Source organism: Trichoderma citrinoviride (assembly GCF_003025115.1).
Source record: "Trichoderma citrinoviride strain TUCIM 6016 unplaced genomic scaffold BBK36scaffold_9, whole genome shotgun sequence".
NCBI classification, from domain to species: domain Eukaryota; kingdom Fungi; phylum Ascomycota; class Sordariomycetes; order Hypocreales; family Hypocreaceae; genus Trichoderma; species Trichoderma citrinoviride.
The window spans coordinates 1127767-1143723 of record NW_020194717.1 but is presented as its reverse complement, the minus strand read 5'-3'; the positions used below and the strand labels follow the sequence as shown (position 1 = coordinate 1143723).

Sequence of the window (15957 nt, the reverse complement as noted above, 5' to 3'; positions counted from 1 at the left end):
ATACTATTTTTCTCTTTTTTACATTTCTTCAGAGGCAATGGCACCGGTGATAATCTCGACCAGCTCTCCGGTAATGACAGCCTGTCGGGTGCGGTTGTACAGGATCTGGTACTTGCCAATCATCTCACCGGCGTTCTTGGAGGCGTTCTGCGGGATTTTCAGTTAGCATCGCCGGAAAAAAAAAGCAGTGAGGAAAAAGGAGTGGTTCTGAAAGCTTACCTCCATGGCGTTTCGTCGGGCAGACTGCTCGCAGGCGTGGCCCTCGGCAAGAGCCCAGTAGATGGAGTTGGCAAGGCTGTACTCGCGCAGGTTGCCAAGGGACTCATCCTCGACCTCAAAGGCGGAGATGTTGGCTATGCAGTGTTAGTAACAAGGTAGAAAGCAGCAGCCTTGAGAGCGTTGACATACGGGACTGAGCAATGGCCTCCTCGGAAAATGCCTCAATGAAGCTGGGCTCGTAGCTGGTGGCGTTGATGAACTTGTTGTACAGGATCTTGACGTCGGTGTACTCGTTGGGCAGCAGGACGATCTGGTCGGCGATGGCCTGGGCATCGGCGAAGGTGGGGATGTCCTTGCCGACGCCGGCAAAGGTGAGCTGGATCTCCTTGCCGTTGGTGCGCTGCAGCTGGGCCTTGCACTTCTCGCCGATGATGACGAGGTCGAAGCCGGCGCCCTCCTCGGCGTACATGCGGCGGATGGTGCGGCTGAGGCCGGAGTGGATGCCGCCGCAGAGGCCCTTGTCGGAGGAGCAGACGATGATGAGCGACTTCTTCTCCTCGGCCTCGGCGGCCGCGGTCTCGGCGGACTTGAAGACCTCGTTGGACGCCTCGCCGTACTTGCGGGAGTCGTTCATGCTGCGGGTCGCGCGGGTGAGCTTGGTGGAGGCGACGACCTTCATGGTGTTTGTGATCTTCTCGATGTTGCGGATGGACTTGAGACGGGTCTCGATCTCACGGAGCGTCGCATAGGTGGCGGCGGTGCTGGGGCCAGCGGCGGCAGCTCTGAGCAAACCATGTTAGTTTTCCATGTACACGATAATGACGCTTTGTTGTATGATCCCTCCTCCTCCTCGTCTCGTGCTCTGTCCTCTCTCATTCGCTCTCTTTCTCCATGTTCATCGTGTGTTCCCCTGTCCATCCCCACGCTGGCTGTCGTCGAGGCAGCCCACGGATCGCGCAAGCCTTGGGTCCCGCGGCTATAACAAATTCTTATAGATTGCCAAAGTGGGCAGAAAACGAGAGCGAAAAACTCACCGGGAGGGAGCTGCAGCAGCGGCGCGCAGAGCCGGTCGGGCAGCCCTTGACAACATTCTGGCAGGTGTGGACAGTCAAACTAAGCCCTCTGGCCGGCGCAGACCCAATTGATTCAATTGAAGGGGACGGGGATTGTTCGTGGGGATGCAGCTTCGGAGGTGGTGAGCGATTGATTCCAGTTTTGCTCGTTTTGCCGGCAAATCGACGGGAAAGCACGGGTTCCGCAGCTGGCCTTGTACCTCCGTACCCTCGCTGCTGCCACTTGAGCTGGTGGGTGATGGCAGCCTCGCCCTTGCACTAACGCCGCTGGCAGCGCTTCGCTCGCAAAAGTGTTAAGCCGCCAATCGCGATGAGTCCCCCGGTAGAGCGATAGTCGGGTGGGTCTGTCCACTATCGCTGTATCCCATCTGAAGACGCAGGCGCTGTAGACGACTACTTAGATGCATAAGGCTTTTTCAAGAGAAGCCGAAAACACGAGGCGATTCCTTCTCTCTGCCTCTCTTTTCCCGCCCAGCTCTTCTGCGTCCCTCAGGTCTTTGCTTCGCCCCGGGGCTGTCGAGGTTCACTTCTCGCCAGCCTGCTCTGACTCTCGCAGACCTGTTCTCCCCTCTGTTCTGCCGACTCTCCCTCGGCTTCTCGCTTGCCAATCGCGGCTCTCGCATTCCCTTCGTCGCTCGCGCCTCTTGCAGAGCCTTGCGTCCGCCGAGTGCCAGCTGGTCCTCGCTGCAAACCATGGCGTCCGACAGCTCAGACGACGACCGGCCTCTCGCCAGGCCAAACGGCCGTCGTAAGTCCTCCTCGAGTTTTTGACATGTTGGCTTTGCTTCTATTCGTTTCTTTGGGTTTCCCGGCCCCAGGGTTATCCCCAGTACACGCGACTGCGCCAGCGCTTACGGGAGACGCATCGATCCATGTCCAATCGCGCGCAGTGTAAGCATTGGCACTTGGGCTAATCGCAGGCATCAACTCTAGTGTCGTCCTCCAAGATATCTCGCGCCGATGACATCGCCCTCGACAAGTCCGTCCCCGCCAAGGGCTCTGGGATGGCCGGGCTGTCCATCCGTAACGGACCTGTCGAAAATGGCGAGATGGATCTGGATTCGCCGGCTACCAACGGAGCTAAGCGCAAATCCCGAGGCTCTCTGACCAAATCCTACAAGGAGGAATCGGAAAGCGAAGGCGAGCCCTTGGTAGGTGATGCCCTTCCTCACCACGACGACAACGAAGACGTAGGTCGCACGGTCAGCTAACGATGTCGGCGTGTAGGCGAAACGACAGCGATCCAAACCGGACTCCGACTCGGATGACGAGCCCATGGTCAAGGCCAGGTCGCAGAAGCTGCCTCCCTCTTACAAGGAGACGGCGCTGCCCGAGACCTCTGACGATGAGCAACCTCTGGGCGTTAAGCTCGCGAAGAAGAAGGCCGACATTGAAAAGAAGGCTGATAAGGAGGCCAAAGCTATCCGTGCCAAGGAATCCAAGGCCAAGCCGACACCGAAGAAGGCCGTCAAGGACGAATCGGATGACGATCTACCCATCGCAGCCAAAAAGCGGCAGTCAAATGGCACAGCTTCAAAGAGGAAGTCCACCGGAGTGAAGAAGGACGAGTCTGACTCCGATGCTCCCATCTCCAAGAAGTCAAGATCAGTCACTGCTCCGGCCAAGGGAAAGAAGGCCACTCCCGCAAAGGACGCCAAGGATACCAAGAAGGCCAAATCCAAGGAGCCCAGCGAGGAGGCGGATGACGACGAGTTTGAGTGGTGGAATGCGCCAAAGAAGGAGGACGACAGCATCAAGTGGACCACCCTTGAGCACAACGGAGTCTTGTTCGCGCCGGAATACGAGCCTCTCCCGAAGCACGTCAAGATGTACTACGATGGCCAGCCCGTCACCCTCGCACCCGAGGCAGAAGAGGTCGCCACCTTTTGGGTAGCCATGATGACGCCCGCGTCTAGCCATCATCTTGAGAATCCTACCTTCCGCAAGAACTTCTTTGCCGATTTCTCCGAATACATCAAGAAGTCAGGCGGCGCGAAGGACGGCAAGGGCAACAAAGTCGACATCAAGAGCCTGGACAAGTGCGACTTCTCCAAAATCTATGAGTATTGGGCGGCGAAGACCGAGGCCAAGAAAAACATGACCAAGGAGGAGAAAGCAGCTCTCAAGGCTGAGAAAGACAAGCTCGAGGCTCCCTATCTCTATTGTATGTGGGACGGAAGGAAGCAAAAAGTTGGCAACTTCCGAGTGGAGCCGCCCAGCTTATTCCGTGGTCGAGGCGAGCATCCCAAGACTGGCAAAGTCAAGGCGCGAGTTCAGCCGGAGCAGATCACCATCAACATCGGCAAGGGGGCCAAGGTTCCCACTCCGCCAGCGGGACACAAGTGGAAGGCTGTCCAGCATGATCAGAAGGCCACATGGCTTGCCATGTGGCAGGAGAACATCAACGGTGCCTACAAGTACGTCATGCTTGGAGCTGCTAGCGATGTGAAGGGACAGAGTGACTTCAAGAAGTTTGAGAAGGCTCGGGAGCTCAAAAAGCACATTGACAAGATCCGCCGTGACTACACCAAGGATCTCAAGAGTGAGGTTATGGCGGACCGTCAGAGGGCAACCGCCATGTACTTGATCGACAAGCTTGCTCTCAGAGCTGGAAACGAGAAGGACACGGAAAACGAGGCAGATACCGTTGGCTGCTGCTCGCTGAAATACGAGCACATCTCCTTGCAGCCTCCAGACCAAGTCACATTCGACTTCCTGGGTAAAGACAGTATTAGGTACAACGAAACGGCACGTGTTGATCCGCAGGTCTTCAAGAACCTCAAGCTGTTCAAGAAGGCTCCCAAGACGGACGGCGATGACCTCTTTGATCGCCTCAACGTAAGCTACGAGATGACTTCGTTTGCCCCCTTAGTGGTACTGAATGCTAACCTAATTATTTATCAGACGTCTCAACTGAACAAGCATCTCAACAGCTACATGCCCGGACTGACTGCCAAGGTCTTCCGTACCTACAACGCGTCCTACACCATGTCCGAGCTGCTCAAGGAACTTGGAAAAGATCCGCGCTCTCGGGGCACCATTGCAGAGAAGGTGAAGCTTTACAATGACTGCAACCGCAAGGTGGCCATTCTCTGTAACCACAAGCGGACTGTCGGGGCATCTCACGAGCAGCAGATGCAGAAGCTTGGAGATCGAGTAAGTATTCTTCTTCTTCCAAAGAAGCGAATCAAGCGAGAGCAACGCTGACTCTTTCATCAGATCAAGGGCCTCAGGTATCAGAGATGGCGGACCAAGAAGATGATTCTCGACCTTGACCCAACCCAGAAGAAGAAGAAGGGTGCGGCTTGGTTCGAGAAGGATGAAGATCTCGATGACGAGTGGATCAAGGAGCATCAGCAGTTCTTGATTGAGGAACAGCGCACCAAGATCACGAAGAAGTTCGAGAAGGACAACGAGAAGCTCAAGGCCAACAAGGAGCGACCTCTCCCTGAAAAGGAACTTAAAGAGCGCCTTCAGGCCGTCAAGGAACTCGAGGCCAAATTCAAGAAGGAGAACAAGACAGGCAAGGTCGAGGCTGAGGGCAGGGGAGCGAGCGTGGAGAAACTCTTGGCTTCCATTGACAAGATTGACGAGCGCATCAGGATCCTGGAGACGCAGGCCGAAGACCGCGACGGCAACAAGGAGGTTGCCCTGAGCACGTCAAAGATCGTAAGTATCCGCTCAGCACTGCTATTGCCGCAGCAAACACACGAATACTAACCATATGGCCGCAGAACTACATCGACCCTCGTCTGACGGTAGTGTTTTCGAAGAAGTTTGACGTTCCTATTGAGAAGTTCTTCTCCAAGACTCTCCGAGACAAGTTCCGATGGGCCATCAAGTCTGTCGAGGACGCAGACGACTGGGAATTCTAAAAGCCAGACTCTGCTCCCAGAACAGATGCAAAAAGCGAGAGATTCGCATTGCGCTTCTCTTCGCCAAAAGTTGTTCTTTTCCTTTGCCCCTTACTGAATCCCTTGATGCATTTTGGCTTTTTTTTTCCCCGCACTTTTCCTTTCTCTCTCTCAAGAGATATATACATGTCACATTAAGGTGGTACTCTTCCACCTCAGAATACGGCCCATATCAGGTAGACGCGGCGCAACAAGACGACACTTGCAAGTTGTTAATTCTGCTTTTTTCTTTTATTCATCACGGCTCCATGAACACATTGTACGATGGAGTTAGACTGGACGGCGAATCATGGATCATGGACGCACACATCGAAAAATGGGGGGAGGGAGGGGAAAGGGAGGCTTTACCAAGATGCTTTTTTCTTTTTCAACGGTGGTTCGGGACGATGTATGTTTGACGAAAGTAGTGAAATGCTAGAGGGGGGGGTGGAAAGAAAGGGGTTTAAACAAGGTCAGAAAGACAGAAACATCAGAGGAACAGAGAAAAAACTACAGGGCTATGGAGAGAGAGAGAGACAAGAAAGTTCAGGACGTTTTGGCGCGATGGGTTGGGAGCGATCTCGAGGATCTCGAGAATTCGTATAGCCAGCGAGACTGAGGGCTTGGAACTTTTTGCTTTTCTTTTTTCCTTCGGGGTCGCCAGCCCCCATGCCGTAGCGTTTAATTGAACCTTTTGTTTGCTTTCACATGTATGAGTATGTGAACGTCATGGATGTTCCTTGTTTGCAAAATTCGCAACCTTGAGAATATCTTGATATGTCGAGAGTTGCCAATACTGTGACCCCAGGCACAAGTCTACATCGGATATCGGTCTGGCGGCTTGATGGCCTTCTAGAAACATCGAGTAGTATATCCATATAGAGAGAGTATATATATACAACCACCTCATGACGATATGGTGCCGTTCTTCCCTTGCTCATGTCATCTATATAAGTATCCAAAAGTCATGATGCGATGCAACGCCGTGAATAAATGCAGACCCCGTGTGGAGCACATATCTCTTGCTTCCTTGTCCAGTTGAAAACCCCCAGGAGGAAAATCGCCCTTCCAGTATATACACTCCGATTGCTCATTACACATCAACCAGGTAAACCCATATTCCGCTTGCTCGTAAACTCATTATATCCTTGCGGCAAAGGCCAACGCACCAATCATCAAGTGGCTCGTCAAAATCACCAACAGCGTCTGCACAGGCACGTCCGACGCTGCCCCAGCGTTGCGCGCAATCTTGCCGTCGGGGTTCATATGCCAACCGCTGGGTATGGTTCCAGACGTCGGGGTGGCGCCTGCAACCCACGGCCAGCCAGTCTGTGTGGCTGTAGCCGGGCTTTTATCCGTGGCAAGGCCACCAAGGGGAATAGACAGGACGATCGTCGGGCTGCTGCCGGCGGCATTACTAGCCGTAACTGTGGGAGTATTGTCGTTGTTGGTGTTGCCGCTGTTGCCGTTGACCTGGCCACCCACGGCTTGAATCGACTGCCACGAGCCAGAGGTGTCGCCATAGACATACTGCTTGCCAGTCGAGTAATCCGAGACGGTGATGCTCTGGACCATCATGCTAAAGGGCCCCTTGCTGTAATCAGTCGGCCCCATGGCCCATTTCACGGTGCCAGGAGCATTGGTGCTTGGATCACCACCAGACCAGGAACCAAACTTGATCTGCATCGGAGTCTGCGGGTACTGATTCGCCTCAGCAGTATCTGGGGTCAGAGTGCGCAGCACAGAGTCGCCCGCCGACCAGATGATTCTGTCCTGGGTCCAGTCTATGGTGTACTTGATCCAGTCTGACTGGGTACCCGAGACGCTGTGAAACTGTCCGCGGTTGTACGTCGTCGTCTGGCCCTTGCCAAAGTAGTTGGACTGGACCTGGTCAGGCTCAGCACCGAGCCATTCCAGATCGATCTCATCGAGATCATCGGACTGCAACACCAATGACGAGACTATGCCCGCTCCAGGGGCCGCCTTCATCGTGACTTCAACTCGGCCAAACATGATGTAAAACACGGATGCGAGCTGTGGAGCGTCACCACTGCGGGCCACGGTAAATGAGACGCCGTTGCTGTCATACGTTGGCGAGCCAGAAGCAACAAAGGAGTTGACGGCGCCCTTGGTAAAGTCCACATTGATAGTCATGCCCAGTGCCTGGTCCGCAGGACATCCCGCTGTTGCAGTTAGCCAGCGAATTCCAAGTCAGAGCAACAGGCGACAGATCAACTTACAGGATGTTAGCGGGTTACACTGGCTCCAGGTCTGCGCCAGAACAGCTCTGGGCAACGCCAGTGCAGCCATAGCCGCGCGGGCGATGCTCGCCACACGTCTCATGGCTGCAAGGAGAAGCAGCAAGAGAGTGACGGGATGTGAGCAACCAAGAAAGAGAGATGTGAGGGAGAGGAACGGGTTGCTGCAAGTGATAGTATGCAGCTTCTTGCAGCCGGTGCGGCAAAAGGCCAATCCTAGCGCCACGCAAGGAGAGACTCCAATGTGATATTGGACGCAACTCTGCGAGACGGCCTGAGAGGGCGTTGGAGCTCAAGTTTGGTGTTGCTGCTATCACCTGCAGTAGCTGGCTCGACCTTTATTTAGCCAAATTAACACCGCAAAGGCAGCGGCAAGTGATCGGAAAAGGACGCAAGGGATGCCCGTGACTTGAAGCCGCTTTAGGCTATACTCTCAGCATTCCAACGTCCGATAGAGGGAGGGACAACTGGAGAGGATAAGAGATACTGCAGTGATACAGCGAATACTCGTTCAAAATGGAGGATTTTTGCAAGAGGGAGCCAGAAAGGTGCAAAGGCGCAGGCTCCGAGCAAATGGCTGGTTATAAGCGGGGGCTCTGCACCTTCCCAGCCACTCGAGTTGCCAATTGTGCTCGTTTTCGTCATCGAGGCCATTCTGCCAAGGCAGGCGCGTAGCAGGAGTACGAGAAGAACACCTCTTACGGATGGCAGCTGCCGTCTTTCGTGTTCTCTGGCATCTTCCCTCCTCTTCTTCGTCTCTCCTTCCGCCTCTCGCCTTTCGCAAGTACCTGAATAATAATAATAGCAGAGACACACACACACTGGCAGGTGCGGTCGGGCAGTTACTCCCTCGCATCAGTGACCCCACCGCCCTCTCTCATTCAGCTTTGCTTCTTTCCTTGCGGTTAATTTAGTAGTATTTGAAAATAATTCTGTTTTGATTTTTTATTTTCATTTTCTCTTCTCTCTTTCACACTTTTCCTCATTCTTCGCATAATGCATATGCAAGCATCGGTGTTAGCGCGCTGTCAGTCGCCTGTCCTCTCTTCGTCTTCCTCTTCTTCTGCATCCCCACGAAGCGCTCGCTTTTGGCGGTCAACGTGCCGCTGGTGAGGGCGTGAGTTGGCAGCTGGCGCGCACAAAATGGCCAAAGTACCCAGCAGCGTTAAAGCGGGTGGTTGGGACCTGGCGCAGTAGCACGGCCGGCCCCGCCAGCCGCGAGCCGATTGGCCAGCGCTGCTCGAAGGCCTAAAAGCGGGCCCCGGCGCCGAAAGAGCGTAACAACTCGGTGAGCGCAGCCCGCCGGCCTTCCGGCCTGCCCTACGAGGACTACTGCGTAACCACGCACGAGGCTGCGGGACGTGATCATGTCCCATTGGGCTTCTGACGTGGCCGCCGGAGGTGGAGGCAGCCGCCGGCAGCGTCGAGCGGGACATGCGGTGAAGGCCCGTCCCATTGTGCCGTTTACCAGTCGCAGTAGCCCGACGGCCCTTGGCGAGTCCTGGACGCGGCGCTATTCGCACTTGACAGCAGCCAAGGTGCTCCGAACGGGCCCTGGGCCTCGCCTGGAGACGTCCACCCGCCCCGTTCGTGACGTGTGCAGCTCTGGGACGCCGTCACCAAGTGCCAGGACGGCTTGCTCGCATGTGTGGGAATGGTGTGCCAGCGGCGGGCACTAGGAATTGCTTCCTCTAGATCCGACAGCGGCCACCAAGATCACAATGCTTGACATACGACGCCGGCGCCACCGTCAACGCCAGCAGAGCCGGCACGGGCACACGCACGAGGCACACACCCCGCGGCCTCACACCCGGATGCAGGGAACGGGCCCTTGCAGCCCCAAGGACACAGCGTCTCGAGCCTGCCGCCGGTCTGGGGCACGAACTGGACGGCAGCGCACTGGGAATATTGAGACAATGACCAAGTTCACGGGCACGGCTTCGCATGTAGGGAGACAACTGTCTCGTCTCCGCTGCGCTGCCCAAGCCCCAGAACCCCTCCTCCCTTAGGGCACGAATTCCCACATCACCAATTGGACCGACGGCAGTGTCATTGGTCAAACGCCGGGACAATATCAGAATATCTCTCGGTTTTACCATGGGCTTATTCTCATGAGGCAAAGACACAGGTCGTCCCATTAACCAGAGAAGAGCCACTCGACGTCGTGATAACCGTGTCAAATCATGTCAGCGGTTGATCAAGGGACCTCATTCATTGAACCGTTAGGCGGTTGGTACGACAGTACTGCATACCAGTCGATGCAGAAAAAGCAACAATTTCCCATCTTTTTGATTCGGGTCTCGACCAACCAGAACAGACCTGTTTGCGTGTTGCAAGCCGGACAGAATGAGCAACAGATCAGAGTTTCCCCATCCAGTAGTGCCGCTCACTGACTGTCCCGCGCCGAAACAGAAAAGCATTGACTGTAATCATGCACGTTGCATGTACGCAAGTCCTTTGCAGGAATGTAGGCCCAACCGACCATTGGCGATGGCCTTCCCTCAACTTCGAGGTGGCAAGAACACTTCCAAATGCAAGTGCGGGCTTTTGGTTCACGAATCAACTGACCATTCAGCCTGACCCGTAAGCAGCAAGTCAAGGGACGGAGAGAAAAAAAAAAAGAGAAAGAAGAAGTAGACAAAGAGCTGTTACATCGTCAGACGCACGGAAGGCTGCCCACATTATCAGGTGCCAGCGCCAAAGCGTGCAGAACATGCATGTACATGGCGGTGATGTTGATCTGTGACCCCTCCATCTCGTTCGTTTCTAACCCCTCCAAAGGCCAACGGTGGTGAGAATGCCACTGGTCTCATGCATGATGTTGCACAGTGATGATGACACGCTCAACGGGCAATGGGCGCTGCGTATGTACTCCATAGCGTCACAAGAGCTTCCAACAGCGAGTTCTAGCCGCTAGGAATTCTGCCTGTGTGTTCTCTCTGTTAGTGCTTGTTCCATGTAAAGAGCAGAGGGCCACGCAATGGTGGGATCAAGGTCAAGATATTACTGTAGTACTCGTCAAACGGACTGAGTGAGACCTTCTCAAACCGCGTGAATCAACAAGTGTTACCCGGCCTTGGGACTGTCTTGCCCGTGTCTTGAACAGCAACAATTAGATGTCTGAGCTTTTCTCTTTTTCCTTTTTTTCTTGCCTTTAGATCCCCCAAACCTCAGATAGACTCAGACCACGCCGTGAATAGACGCAAAGTCTCGCATCGGAACGATTTGACAGACGATAGCCCGTCCGTGGGCGTGCGCGAAGCAATATCAAACCCTCGGTGCTTCCCCCATCATTACCGCGTGAGCCGAGTCGTAAAATGAAACAGCAAACAGAAAAGAAAAAGAGATACAATACGCACTCGTACTAGATAGACGCAAAACTGCATGTAACCCCATATGTAAGTCAAAACTAGTGCCGTAGCATCCAAGAACAACACCCGACAGTAGTTGAAGCTAGATACTAACCACAGGAAAAAAAAAAAAAAAATGAAATGAGATATCAACTACAGACCGTCATTGCTGCGGGCAAAACGCCAAAGATTGGTCCAAAAGTTCGCAAACATTTCATCTGTCCACTTAAACTTGTGATTTTGCGCCAAGTTGATGTGGCGCCGACGTCCCGCTGGGGCGGGATGACGGGAAAGACACGAAAGCTGCGCCAGAAGCATAACGCCACTGTATGAGAAAACTTGACACTAACTAAAAATAAAAAGAGGGAAGGGAGAGAGAGAGAGAGGAAAGAAAAAAGAAAGGAAAAGAAGCCGGGGAAATGATATTGTACTTGACGCTTCTGTGAAGGGATGGGGGAGATTTGTCACAAGTCAGAAGTGAGAGAGAGAGAGAGCAAAAAGATGCGGTTCCTTGGCTTTGCTTTAGCTTCGGGGCATTTGTTTCAGCTGTTTATATTGAGGTTGTTGGTGGTGGACTGACACGCCATTTGTATGGATGTGGAAAAAAAATCACACGCCATGATAGTTGACATGTCGGATCTTCCTCTGGCAGAAGTTGACGCGCGTATCACTTGGTGTCTTTGCTGAAACAGCCAAAGGGCAGAAGGAAGGCAAAATAAAAAGCAAAAAATGCTTGTGCATCATATGTATCGTAGGTGACTTACACTGGCTCCCGAATGGTTCACGCTTGTTAGCCGAACACGCGAACCACCATCATGTAGGATGGTCAGATATCATCTTGGGAGAAAGAGAAGTGAGCCGTTACGCTCCCAAGTGCAAACGCGTTCGAGTGGCGAGAAGACTTCCCAGCTGTAATGACACCCATCATCACCACACACACTCACTCACACAACACACCGCGGAAGTCCAGCCCGCCAACCGGATCCCGTCAAAGTCTTCCGCAGGCCGGCCCGTGCTTGTTATTCCAACGTCCGTGCCAGAAAATAATCCAACGGCCACCGGTAATTGTCCCACGAGGGAAAAATCTTGTTAGTGACAAGTTCTCTCCCGGGAAAAGGGCACCCAGAGACTCGTGCACTGCCCGTTCCATTGGCCATTGAATGAGGCTTTTCCCAGCTTTCCCATTTCCCAAGCTTCAGCTGGAACCACTCGGCTGCGCTGCCGCCGGCGTTGTCGTTGTGAAATGAGAATAAGCCCACACACGAAAAAGCTCAGCCACTGGGACCAGGCGAGAAATGGCAGTCTGGGGCCGGTATTCTCTCATCTCCATGTGTTCCGGAGCGATATTGTTGGCAAGTTAATTCTGGAGAAGTACCAGGCCGTTAGCTGCTGGCTTCATTCATCATGTTTCGCAGGACCTGAACGAAGTGGCATGGAGACGAAGCTTCGTATGCATCAGCCTCAATATCGAGAGATCCACCGGTGACATCGCAGCTTCTCAGGTCTTTCTACTAATTTCCACAATACCGGGCCCGAGTCATAATTGCGAAAATAGAATATTGATTGACATAGGCAGAGTGGATTAGAGTCATTCGCCCGGTATTGACGTTATTACCTGACTTGTTTCTATTTTCGAACCCAGATTGATTAAGAGAAAAACAGAGGAGAACGACTACAGGTGAAACACTGCGGTCCGCCACTTACAACATGAGTAATGTAATATAACGTAGTAACTGGACTTTGGTCTCCAGGACCGAGACTTCGTACGAGTACCTACATGGTCCGACGTACAGCAGTGATCTAGGACCTGGTATTAGCATGTGACTTCAGCAGCCCGTCACCCGCAGTACGTAGCAATAGTAGCCCGAGCCATCGATCGCCCGTGCATGAACACTCCTGCCTGATGCCCGTCTTGCCGTCCTCACTCTCCAATTTGCCGCTCGCTCACAGACCGCATCCCGCGCTTTGCAGCCGGCGGCCCCAACCGTCTGATCGCGTCCCTAGTGCTCGAGCTAGTATGTAGATGCTCGCACGCCATGAAGCTCGTGGCGAGCATCTTCGTCTTCCGTAGAAAGCAGTGGCGCCCGCCGTGTTGCCAACCGACGACACGGAGTACTCCGTGGCTGCGGTGCGGTGTACGACATCGCGAGAGGTGCTGAGACTCTGCGCATGTACTACCGAACGTCGATAGGGTAGCATCGAACGACTGCCGGCAGAGGCATGGGGCGCCTGTGCCAGCGAATACCAACCATGGGCACTACCCAATACCCGCGAGTTGGCCGCCCAAGTACACACCGATAGCGGCTGTCCTATCTGGCGCCATTCCATTGCCGCGGCATGGCCCGTTGTCTGGAGTCGCCAACAGGCTTTCCTCGCCGCCGTTGCAGCGCCGGAACCCTTGCCTGCGCTTTTCTGGAATCGCCGACGAAGGCAGGCGCGAGATTGAGGCCGGGCATGGATACAGAAATGGATACGCCATACCGCTGTACAAGCACCACCTCGCGGGACCTTCGGTTCCAGTGTCGAGGGCCTGGCATTGCAAGGTCGAAAACCCGGAAACATTGGCAGAATGGAAGCTCGACTGGTGGGCCATGAAACCTTCCAGAAGCTCCATGGGCTTGGGTTGCGGAATGCCCAATTGGTTCTGCCCAAGCCCTTCATGGATAAGTCGTACCTGCGCTAGCCATGGGGATGCCCTGGCTAGCTTTTGCCAGCAAATGCCTCCCCACCGGGCCTCTTAACATGGCACAGCGAATGTACCATGGGCCTGGTAGCGGGTCGGCCATAGGCAGCGAACAACCGAAGCATTGAGCCCTTTTCCCGCCCAAGAGATGGATCCGCAGGGCCGGCATGAAGTGTCGATATGCCTGTGAGGAAACACAGCAATGCGGTCTGTCAAGATGAAGCATGCTGAAACATATCGCAAGTGGCGGAAACGGATTGGCAAAAGCCATGAATCAATCGCCCAACGCACAAGTAATGTACAGTAGCGTCAAGGCTAACCGTAAGAGGGACATGCCGCTTCTCGTGAAGATGACGGCGATTATGGTAGCATTGTGAGAATTGAAAGGTCCTCTTTGGGCAGCAGCAAGAGATGTTGGTTGCAGAGCATCGGTACTGTTTGCTCATAGGTACGTCGTAGAGCGTAGGACGTCTACTTTCGTACCAATCACCAGCCGCCGCTCCGTGTCCCGCCGTCGTCGACCGTGAGGAGGGGAACCGAAGAATGAGAGAAGACTGGCCTTGTTCTGCCTGGTGGACCTCGAGACAAATTGGCCGCCAAGCAGAAATCCGGGGAGCGGGTAGACCGCTAGGGTCCGGTGGCAAGGGCCCAGCAATCCCGGTCCGCCAGGCCTCTATGGTATCAAAGCGAGATGCTGGCCACACGGCTGCGAATCCGGGCCGTTGCTAGTCCTTGCGCATTGTGCAGAGGTCTGCCCGCCAGGGCCCTGGTCGCCCTGATCTGTGAGATTAGGTCCTGACTCGTCCGCATCCGTCAAAGTCACTTGACATCGTCCCTTGTAAGAATTCGACGGTGTAAAAGGCGGTGGCAAAACGGCTTCATTCTCTGTCTGCCTCTGTCGCTGTCGAGAGCGCATCTGCGGCTGCCAACTCCGACCTCCGTTGTCGATTTGAGACATGCCCAGTTGCTCCGAAGCAGATTCTCATGCAGCGGTCCGTAGTATGGAGGCAGATGGAGCACATGGATGCCATACAGTAAAGTTATCTCGATTCACCGACCATGTTAGTTGCCGTTGGCCATGGCCGCCGCCGCCTCTTCTCCTGTCAAGGTTGGGATCTTCGTAGACTATCAGTGCTGTGTGCAAGTGCCTGTTTTCTCTCGTGTCGTTGGCTCGACGCAAAAGAGCAAGTTTCTGAGAGGTTAATTTGGCTAAATGATATCATGAGACAGTCCCCACGAGCAGCGCAATGAGCAACGGCGAAAAGAACAATGCACTGTAGTCAGGACATAACATGCAGAACGGCTGCATCTCCCAAACCGCCTCACGTCAGGTGAGTGGGCAGATATTGTGCTGGTATCACCCCAAGTACTTCGTATTCAGCAGCCAATGCTACCGTGAGCGCCATGGAAGCGGTCGAACCAGAGCGTTGGTGGCGAGAAGTCGGCTGTCGTTGACGAGGTTGACCACCGGACCATTGAGGCTCTCGATTGCTACCGGCAGCCGCAGCACTTACCGTTGTCTTTTGGCAAGCAAGCAACACCCCCCATGTCTATTTAGAACATCGACAGGAAGTCGTGGGCTCTCGCTCGAGTCCGGGGCACGCTGTCGCAGGCATCCGAAAACCAGTGACCAGCGCCACAGGCTGCCAGGGTCGCTGTTCGAGTCAAGAAGACGGTCTGCCAGCAGGATGTGCAGCAGCTGCGCTGGCACACCCTGGCTCTTCTTCTGGGCTGCCTCGAGCCCGTGTGCTCAGTAGTGCGATCTATCGTTTGCAGATGCCAGAGAGCGCTCGCCCCAGCTAGCAAGGGTGCTGCCGAAATCCTCTCTCAGGCGGTGGGCGCTGCCGGTTCCGCGAGCTCGTTTGGCGAGGGAGGCAAAAGAAGCTTTTTCCCGTGCGGCCTGTCAAGCACCGCCATCCTGGATACTGGCGGTGTCGGCTGTGGACTGAGCGCACGGCGGTATGGACGAGCGGTATTGATCTGGAGCCGAGCGCGGCCGGAAGGAAAGAGACGGACAAGGCTCAGAAACAAACGAAACAGTCGGTGGCCGGCGGACGAGTATATCGGTGGGCCAGTTGTTGCGAAGTGGGAGCGTCGTGCAGGCACTTGTGCAATCACCACCAGACCTTGCGAATCACCCTGCCTCGCCTGCCTACCCGGGGCGAGCTATTCTGCCAATTAGGCTATTCGCTTTGAAGCTCGAGTGTGCGGAGGTGCTTGGCTGGCTGCAGCGGCGTCTCTGGTGCTGTGCTGTGAAGGGCAAGGCGATGAGCTGACCAAGTTTTGCCTGCTGAGGATGAGTGGAGAGACTGATGGAGAGAGTCGCTCGTTGGCTCGGGCTGCTTTGCTTCGATTTGGCCTGGTCGGAGGCCGGGGGTCGTGGGTGATGCAGCGTGCATGCACAAGTGCCCAGTAGCCCGACTGCTAGCAGGCCTGCAGCCCACGTACGAGCATGTACTCTATACCGCCAGAAGCCCTCGA

General features: G+C 54.6%; 3 protein-coding genes across 3 annotated transcripts; 1 reads left to right on the top strand and 2 right to left on the bottom strand.

The window, feature by feature from the left end:
• Nucleotides 1–14: 14 nt before the first annotated feature.
• On the bottom strand, nt 15–1365 carry BBK36DRAFT_1135747 (ATP synthase F1 gamma). Its single transcript, XM_024892744.1, has 4 exons — nt 1254–1365; nt 409–1001; nt 220–353; nt 15–147 (listed from the first exon to the last, which is right to left on the bottom strand). The coding sequence occupies exons 1-4, from the start codon at nt 1307–1309 to the stop codon at nt 19–21; spliced, it is 912 nt and encodes a 303-aa protein (XP_024748654.1). The 5' UTR covers nt 1310–1365; the 3' UTR covers nt 15–18.
• A 620-nt stretch (nt 1366–1985) lies between these two features.
• BBK36DRAFT_55743 (hypothetical protein) lies at nt 1986–5167 on the top strand (the record flags this gene model as incomplete). Its single annotated transcript, XM_024898262.1, has 6 exons — nt 1986–2055; nt 2226–2443; nt 2520–4130; nt 4197–4448; nt 4512–4961; nt 5027–5167. The coding sequence occupies 6 exons, from the start codon at nt 1986–1988 to the stop codon at nt 5165–5167; spliced, it is 2742 nt and encodes a 913-aa protein (XP_024748653.1).
• Nucleotides 5168–6325: 1158 nt separating this feature from the next.
• On the bottom strand, nt 6326–7495 carry BBK36DRAFT_1121761 (glycoside hydrolase family 16 protein; the record flags this gene model as incomplete). Its single annotated transcript, XM_024890863.1, has 2 exons — nt 6326–7368; nt 7426–7495. 2 exons carry the CDS (start codon nt 7493–7495, stop codon nt 6326–6328), a joined length of 1113 nt encoding a protein of 370 aa, XP_024748652.1.
• Between the last annotated feature and the right edge of the window lie 8462 nt (nt 7496–15957).

Coding starts and splice junctions, on each gene's coding strand:
- BBK36DRAFT_1135747 (XM_024892744.1), bottom strand. CDS start 1,309: ATGTTGTCAAGGGCTGCCCGACCGGCTCTGCGCGCCGCTGCTGCAGCT. Junction 354..408: donor GGAGGCCATTGCTCAGTCCC/GTATGTCAACGC, acceptor AACACTGCATAG/CCAACATCTCCGCCTTTGAG. Junction 148..219: donor CCCGACGAAACGCCATGGAG/GTAAGCTTTCAG, acceptor AAAATCCCGCAG/AACGCCTCCAAGAACGCCGG.